The 9,560-nt window shown below is 36.6% G+C and overlaps 1 protein-coding gene across 2 annotated transcripts in view; it reads left to right on the forward strand.

Moving 5' to 3' along the window:
- Positions 1–8,254, forward strand: part of cpeb2 (cytoplasmic polyadenylation element binding protein 2) — a 133,557-nt gene extending 125,303 nt beyond the window's left edge. For both annotated transcript variants that reach the window (XM_078544984.1, XM_078544992.1), the window contains one exon: positions 4,347–8,254. In XM_078544984.1, coding sequence (XP_078401110.1) covers positions 4,347–4,574 — 228 coding nt within the window. In that variant the 3' untranslated portion in view covers positions 4,575–8,254. The remainder of the gene's footprint in view (positions 1–4,346) is intronic.
- Positions 8,255–9,560: the final 1,306 nt, after the last annotated feature.

Raw genomic sequence — 9,560 nt, forward strand, 5'->3', positions numbered from 1 at the left:
GTCCCCATTCCAAGCTCCATTCACTAGCTACTAACTCCATCCCTCTCCCTGGCAACAGTCTGAGTTTAAGCTATTCTGTTTGCAACCTTGATGTCACATTCGATCCCAAGGTGAACTTCCAATCTTGTTCATGCCATCACTAAGACTGCCTATTTCCACCTCTCTAACATTGTCTGACTTTGTCCCTGTCTCAGCTTGCCTGCTTCTGAAACCCCCATTCATGTCTTCATTACCTCTAGACTTGACTATTCCAGCACACTCCTGGTCTCCCACATTCTACCGTCCGTTAAGTTGAGCTAACCCTAAACTCTGCTGCCCTTTTTTTAACTCTCTCCAAGTCTCATTCTCCTATTGCTCCTCTGCTTTTGAGCTACATTGGCTCCCAGTCAAGCAACATCTTGATTTTAAAATTCTCATCCTTGTTTTCAAATCCCTTCATGGCCTCGCCTCTCTCTATCTCTAATCTACTCCAGCACCACAACCCTTTTGCGATATCTGCGCTCCTCTAATTCTGGCCTCTTGTGCATCCCTGATTTTAATTGCTCTATAATTGGTGGTCGGATCTTGTGTTGCCTAGGCCCCAAGCTCTGGAATACTCCCTACACTCCTCCACCTCGCTTTCCTCCTTTAAGGCACTCTTTAAAATCTACCTCTTTGACTAAGCTCTCTTCTCTTTGTGGCTTGGTGTCATACTTGTTTTTTAATGCTTCTTGGGACTTTTTTTTATGTCAAAGGGGCTATTTAAGTATAAGCTGTTGTTCAATCTAGATCAAAAACTTAAAGTTGACAAGGTAAGAGCAACAAAGAAAATCTGGGTAATATGCAGTTCTTTAGTGGAAGGAGCAGTGTAACAAAATCTGGCTAATTTAGAAATTATTTTAATTTGATTATTTTAATAAGTTTAAATACTGACTTTGAAGTCTAAATTGTTAATATTGGATGGCTCAATTAGTCAAAAATGTGGAATTGGGCAAAATAAATATTAAGTTGAATTTTGAATACTTTTGCAAATATAAGTGGAAACCAACATTTGTGTTTTGAATGCTTCACCATTCAAGGGAGATGAATCTATAGATACATTAGTTTGTGCCAATCACTTTTTTAGCTTGTTTACACTGTATGGGTTATCTCAGTGGGACATGATTGGATTGTTAGTATCCTCCTTTCCGTTAATGTGAGTTGGCTGACACGCCATTGGCTTTTATCGATGAATACAGGAGAATGGAAAAATTTGGTGAACATAAGTGACACATTGATGATCTTTACTTTTACTTAAAACTGTTTATTTTAGTGGTATTTTACACTAATCTATTCCTAATCTCTGGATAACTATTAATGTATTGATGGTCAGTCTCCCATGGTAACACTCACAGGTAGTCCAGGATATAGAGACCTTGCTCGTGATAATTTGCCATGCTCTGAACCTGACTGATGCTGACTTCAGTGCCTGAGCATAAAGGCATCAAAAAGACAACCTCCAGTGGAAACACATTTCTCTTATTGACACACAAAAGCCTTACCCAAGGGGGAAAAAAACATTTTTATTCAAATTCTATTATTGAATTAAATTGCGGAAAACATTGAAAAACCACACCTTTCTAATTTTGCTCATTTTTTTGCTGTTCACACCTTTAATGGGAATACATCCACAACTGGAGAATGAATAGAAATAAATTGACTTGCTGACTAACTTGTACCTGCACAGAACTCACTGATGTCCTTATACAGCACAGGGTACTCTTTTGAACCTGACATAAGCATGTGTCATTCTGTTATACCATTTATATATAAGACAATGTGTTTATTGTTAGCCTGGCCTGAGGACGAGATCATCAATTAAATCAGTTTGGTCAATAGGATGCATTTTCTCAGCCAGTGGCATTGTTTTCCAGCATCTAGTAGCCCCTGATCAACTCAGGCCGGCATAACATCTTGTCCCTAGTTAAAGTTAGTACACTGTCTATGAGTGATGTCACCAGAATAGCCTAGCAGAGACAGAATCAAGGTTTGATTTGAGGGTCTCAAAAACAGAAATAAAACTAGTGTTTGCAAAATATTTTTTTCAATAGGGAATGGAGTATATTCAGACTTCCTTCTCTGCTTTCCCCTTCTCCTGCCATGAAATTTAATGTAGGGGTAAATTACGTTGTACTACTTGTTTTGGTGGAATCGAGTTAGTTTTCATTCTTTTAATTTTGAACTAACAGATGTAATGAGTCGGGAAATTCTGATCTAACCAGCGCAGGAGCTCTGTTACTCTGACATACTGCTGTTTTAGTGGGGAAAGTTCACTGATCCTGCAAGAGCTTAATACTGCTCTGTGTTTTTGTTTTAACAAAACCTTGGGTGACAATTTGATGGAGGGGAAACTTCTAGAAATAATTCAGGACAAAATGAATAGTGGGTTAATTAAGAGAATCCTGCACAGATTTATTAAGGGAAAAATCATATTTAACTAATTTGCTGGAGTTTTTTGGAAGAGCTAATAGAGAGGGTTTATGAGGGTAATCATGGACTTCCAAAAGGCATTTGATACAGTCCTGCACAATAGACTTGTGAGCAAAGTTATAGGTCATGGCATAAAAGGGGAAATAACAACATGAATACAAAATGGGCTGAGTGACAGGAAACAGTGTAGTGGTTAATGAATGTTGGAGGAACGTTTGTAGTGGAGTTCCCCAGGGCCCAGTGTTGGGACCCTTGCTCTTCCTGATATATATTAATAACTTGGTGCAGAAGACACAATTTCAAAATTTGTGGATGATACAAAACCTCGAAGCATTGTGAACTGTTAAGATGATAGTTAGAACTTCAAAAGGACATAGACAAATTGGTGGAATACGTGGATATTTGGTGGATGAAGTTCAATGCAGAGAAATGAGAAGTGATTCATTTTGGTAGGAAGAACTTGGCAAGACAATATAAAGGATACAACTCTAAGGGGGTGCAGGAGCAGAGAGACCTGGATGTATATGTGCATAAGTCATTAAGGGTGGCAGGACAGGTTAAGAGCATGATTAATAAAGCATATACAGTATCCTAGATCCTATTAATAGGGGCATAGAGTACAAGAGCAAGGAGGTTATGTTGAACTTGTATGAGATACTAGTTCCACCTTAGCTGGAGTGTTATATCCAGTTGTGGGCGCAACACTTAAGGAAGGATGTGAAGGCATTTGAGCGAGTGCAGAAAAGATTCATGAGAATGGTTCCAGGGAAGAGGAACTTCAGTTATGAAGATGGATTAGAGAAGTTGGGATTGTTTTCCTTGAGGAAGACAAGGCTGAGAGGAGATTTGATAGAGGTATTCAAAATCATGAGGGGTCTAGGCAGTAGTTAGGGAGAAACTGTTCCCACTCATGAAAGGATCAAGAACAAGAGGGCACAGATTTAAAGTAGTTGAAATAATAAGCAAAAGCGACATCAGGAAAAACTTTTTCACACAGCAAATGATTGGGGTCTGACTGAGAGTGTGCTGGAGGCAGGTTCAATCAAGACATTCAAAAGGAATTAGATTGTTATCTGAAAAAGAAGAATGTGCAGAGTTACGTGGTGAAAGCGAGAGAATAGCACTAAGTGAATTGCTCATTTGGAGAGCTGGTGCAGACATGATAGGAGGAATGGCCTCCTTTTGCACTGTAACAGTTCTGTGTTATGAAATGAGCTTGGAATGGCTCGGTCAAGCACACAGCAGTTGGGGAAAATTACCTACAATCTGTGACTAAATTGGAATTTTTCTCTGACATTTTGCTCTGGCATTAAGATTGGCTGATGAGGATGTGCACATTATCTGGCAGTGTTTCATCCTGACATTGGATGGCTAAATTGGGAAAAGTAGTCCCTCTCCCAGGCACTGACATCTCTCTCCTTCATTCGCGCAATAATGATAAAATTATTCTTAGAAAAACTAAAACTTTTGCTCAGTTACCTAGGCTTTGCTAGTTGGTTAAAAATTTCACTGACAGTAGCTAAAATCTGATTTTTTAATTTAAATAAAGAAAGCTATCAATTCTACACTACTTTTGTCCTTCTGACTGCATGCCTTTTGGTATAATCAACAATTTCCTGCAACAAAGCCAATAAGACATGTAAGCAATCATTTTGTATAGTGAGTCAGGAATTCAGAGTAAATTTATTCATTTTGTCTAATCCCTTGAAAACAGATTATGGAGCACGGTGACTGAACGTACGAAAGTAATTGCAACGTGATGAATGTAGTTTTAACAACCTGAAAACTTTACTAAACCTAGTTTTTTGTGCCCCATCAGTCTTGTAGATCCTTGGATTTCTTGCAATGACTGCATGGGAAAAAATGTATTAACCATAAATCGCACTTTATTCCAACAGGTGGAAGTTAAGCCATACGTGCTAGATGATCAAATGTGTGATGAATGCCAGGGGGCTCGATGTGGTGGAAAGTTTGCTCCATTTTTCTGTGCCAATGTCACTTGTCTGCAGTATTACTGTGAATTTTGTTGGGCAAACATCCACTCTCGTGCCGGGCGGGAGTTCCACAAGCCACTGGTGAAGGAGGGGGCCGACCGCCCTCGACAGGTTCACTTCCGCTGGAGCTGAACGTAACATTCAGGCGCCTGAAGGATCATGACGGATGAAGAGAGGAGAGTGCATGAGGCTTAAAAGGCTGAAGAAACCATGAATAGTTAGGAGAAATAAGTGCATTCTTCTGCCTCCTACCCCAGCTCTCGATGCATACATCATATGTAGCAGCTAATACACTACAGGCCTCTGTTTGTCACCAAAACCCTGCATCTCAGGCTTTACTAACTTTTTTGAGGTACTTTCATGTTTTTGGAAAAAAATCAATTTTTTGTAGTTTTTTCAAGTTATTTTTTTATATAAAAAAACTTAAAATTAGAAGTGAGAATGTTGCCACTTAGGGGCGCACAGTTTGCTGCTATCTTTAATGGGTGGAGCATGCACTTATTTCAGGAAGCTCAGTTTCATCTCCAAGACCTGTCCCTAGTAATTTTACCAAAGGTAGCAAATAGTAGGAGGCAAGTTTAGCTATAGGTGAGTGATTTCTGCCACACAAAATTTTATTTTTTAATGTTGCTATTTGCAATGTATACACAAACTTTAAAAAAAAATAGGGTTACGTTTTTGCTCTCCATTTTGACTTGCAAGAAATAATACCTCAAGAGACTGATCTGGTTTAACTATTTTAGCATTTTTATTATTCTTGAGCTGCATTAGAAGCTTTGCTGCTATATAGGTATCGTATTTAATGCCAGAACACACAGTAACAAAATGGGATCAGAAACATAATTATAGCAGCTGCATTATGGAAGAATTAGATGCAGGTGGCAATGGCCTAGACTGCCACAGGTTAGAATGTGAATTTAAACAATTGCATGTTTACTTGTACACCTTATGCATGCACTAAAAGTATATTCATACATGTTCCTTCACAGCAATGGATGTGATGTCAGTTTTGGCAAACATTCAGAAAAATTAGTTAGCATGAATGAAAGGTACAATAATAGTTTAAAACAAAAACAGGAAAAAAAACCTAACTTGCATGTATTAATGTGACTCCTGTAACGAGAATGTCCTACTGCTACACTTTGTGTACATTATGCAAAATAGCTTTTAGAGTAGAAGTGCAGCCACTATCGTGACCTGGTGGGTTGTGGAGTTTGATTTCTGCAGACTGGATGTAATTTCGTATTCCCTGTGCAATCTTGTTAATATGTGCGTTTTGTTTAGTGTTGTGAGTTGTTGTCCTAAATAGAAATTTAAAAGTAGCTAGGGTTTTAAAGCAAATTAGTAAATGGAAAAGAATAAAAAACTTTTGATTTCATTGCCCCTTTCATAAAACTCTTTGGTATAATGGCTCAGACTTCCTCTACAAACCAAAGATGGCCAGCACACTGCTAAACAATCACCAAACTCCAAGCCCCTCCAAAAAAGTTATAAAATGGTACTGATTTCATCATATAAGATACATGATTTACTAAATTAGCCATTTTAAAGTCAAAATGGAGATGACTATGGTGTTAAATTAACCTGGTTTGACATTAAAGCATTGAATTTCTCTGCAGTTTAATCACACTAGAATGAAAAATGTATTAGTAAGCTGCTGAAAGTTATGCGGGTGTCAATTATTTATTCAAAAAAGGTGATCATGCCATTACAAGCATTTACTGTATAGAACAACCGTATATAATCCTTAGGGACAATCTTTTTATGTAAGCAAGATGTTGGTCTTGAACATTGGTGGTCTCCTGGTGTGCTTTTGTGTATGTAGTCCATGTCTAACTCTGCTGTTTATAGTGATTGTGATGCAACTTTTAAAATGTTTGAAGTCAATGCTGTTTTGAAGAATAGCTTTTTTACTAATTTATTTATTGGCTAATGCCCCCATTTGTTACTTACCATGGTTCTCCAGGCTATTTGGAGCATTTGTTCTCTGCCAAATTTGTTCCATTTTCAGACACCCATATTGGCATTTGTTATGCACTACTTTTGTATCTTGGTGAGAGTTTTTTCCAACAGTCAGCTGTTTTAAGGCACACTTTTTGACTGATGGCATCTCCTTTGCAATACCTCAATTTTCTGAATTTAGAAGAGAAATTGATAGTTTTGCTATGTTTATTATTGAAAGATCTGCATATATAATTTAACTCAGCAAATAAATGATTTAACAAATTGATAATTTTATTTTTCCATACATTCTGCTTCCTAAATTTGGAAGGGTCTAAACATTTGTAAACTAACGTGGTAACCTTAGGAGGGCTCTTCTACATAAAACTGTGCAGAAAGTAAGTGCGGTAATTTAAAATATCCCAACTCCTTAAGTAAAAATAAAGGCATAATCACCAAGGTATTTGGTTAAATTAATTTGATTTATATAAATCTTAAATGAACCATTTTTAGGGGTGGGGTGGTGGTAGAATGATTTTTGTTTCATCTGCTGTCATTTCTTTCCCGAGACAACTTTATTACTGTAGCACCTGAATTATTCAATATTGCCATGGAATAAATGGCAAACACTGTAATGCATCTTTTTTAAAGAAATCATATTTATTTTCACTATTTTTGTAGAAATGTAATTATTTTGTTTTGATTGTATTATTTTTATATTCTAATAAGCTTGTTCACATACTGTGCTCCCCGAATGTATGTATTTCTGCCCAGGTGCAGGGCTCTGCAGAGAAATTAATTTTTTTAAAACCATGCTGTGTTTTTGCAAAGAAAACATAAGCAAATATATTTTATGGGAAACACTTGACATTTTAACCCCTGTTGCATCTGGCCATGTGAGGCCTTTCCTCAAAGATGCTGAAAGACTTGAATATAACACATTTTGGAAGGCTGACTAACCTCGACTCTGTGTTGTGATGTGCAATACTGTTTCTAATGTTTGTAAGAAAAGAAAAAGAATAACAGTGTAAACCTTTTAATGCAGATTTATTTTTTTCATTGCATATTTGCAGACTAGTTATCCACAATGTCATTTTTTTACTGTCAGAAATTTTACCCCTTTGTCATGCTAATATTTTTAAATCCAGAGATCTTTGTACTGATGTAAATGATTGTAGTTATTTTGGATAGTGTTTTGCTAAAAAAAAGAAAAAAAGGAGATACTTTTCATGCATATTTGCCTATTTTGTTTTTATTTTATTTTTCTTTAAATATGACTACTTTTTCAACAGTAGCATGATACTTGGAATAATTTTCTTATTCAGCCAGTGTCATTAATATTATTTTGTATTTTTATGTGGAAAATATAATTTTATGATGCTAATTCCTAAAGTTTATTTTATGTTGATTTATTTTTGGAGCTAAAATCTTTGTAATATTGTTAAAGTCTCTAGATTCTAATTAAATGCTTGTGTATAGATTCAGAGCAGTGGTTTACAGGAGTGTTTCGGTTGTAATTAGCAACTAATGGTTCTTTGATATGCAAATTAGACAGCCATCAATTTCTGCCAATTCTGTTCTTTTTTGTACTTTATAGGGAGAGTTGATTAGTAATTTTGTTTGATTTTTAAATAAAGGAGAACCCATGCTTTTATGGACACAAGATCACCTCAAGCTTGATTTAGTTTCATTTTCAACTTTTATATTTCTTTCTTTTGCATATTTCTGTTGATGTCTAATCCTCCAGTCTGTCTGTCTGTACTGGTGATAATTCTGTACTGGAATGGTTTGCTGCCAACTATTTATATTAAGTAATTTTTAAATATTTGTAATATTAACTGTTGACTGAATTAATAAACCATTAAACTATTTGCATGTTTGCTCTATGCTAAAAATGTACCTGTCAGCTGTCCTATTTGGAATTAGAAAATTAACTAAACTTTCCAGTGTCTGACTTTGAGTGAGGAGTGTTATAGGCCTCAGTTCTTCTGAAACTTGTGTTTCTGTTATCCTAAGCTTCGCGTTCTTTTTAACCAATATTATTGCAATTCCTTCCCTGCTGTAGCAGTATTTAGACTGAGGCTGTCATACTGTGTGGATAGTTGCCTGTCGTTTCTAATAACTCCAGTATTTTAATAGACAATTCATCAGACTTAAAAGTAGCTTATACAACTGTTTATCTGGAATTTTGTAACTGCCTCTGATAAACAAAATAAATTCCAGCTCTAACCAAGCAACAGGAACATTCGTAGAGTTAGGTTTAGTTGCACAATAATTCCAGTATTTCTGAATACATTCTTCTAGAGTAGAATATTAACTGATATACAATAATAGAATGACAGAACAAGCTCAAAGGGCTGATTGACCTCCTGTTCCAATTTAAGTTATGCTGGTGGAAAAAAAAACTTATTTTCACTTGAGCATGAATGTTACACTCCATGCAGGATAGCAATATAGCAATAGTAATAATGGGTTTGTGATGTCAATACCTAAAACAAGATTAAGCAAGCCAACAGTAACATCACTCATAGGAACTAAATAGAAGATAATTTAGTGAGAATCTCAACAAGGACTATGCCATGGAAAATTATGAGGTTCACTATTGGTAGGTGTGTTTGGGAGCAGGACATAGTCATTATGGCACAGAGGGAGGCCATTCAGCTCCTCAAATCCATGCCAGTTCTCAGTAGAGCAATCCCATCAGTCCTATTCCACTCCATCCTAAGCGCCCATCTAATTTCCTTTTGAAATCATTGATCATCTCCGCATTCATCACCCTTGTAGGCAATGAACTCCAGGTCATTACCACTTGCTGTATAAAAAAAGTTGTACCTCACATATCCCTTGATCTCTTGCCTAAAACCTTAAATGTATGCGCCGAGTCCTTGTACCATCAGCTAATGTTTCTTTGTCTACCTAGTCTAAACCTGGCATAATCTTGTACATCTCTTTCAAAGTTTCACTCAATCTCCTTTGCTTCAAGGAGGACAACCTCAGTTTCTCCAACCTAACCTTGTAGGTAAAATCGCTCATCCCTGGAACCATTCTGGTAAATCTCTTCTGCACTTTCTTGAGCACCATTACACCCTAAAATGTGGTAACCAGAAATGGACACACAACTCTAGTTGTGGCCTAACCAGAGCTTTACAAAAGTTTAGCATAACTTTCCTGCTTTTG

The sequence above is a fragment of the Cetorhinus maximus genome, chromosome 1 (genome assembly GCF_964194155.1).
Source record: "Cetorhinus maximus chromosome 1, sCetMax3.hap1.1, whole genome shotgun sequence".
Lineage (NCBI taxonomy): Eukaryota > Metazoa > Chordata > Chondrichthyes > Lamniformes > Cetorhinidae > Cetorhinus > Cetorhinus maximus.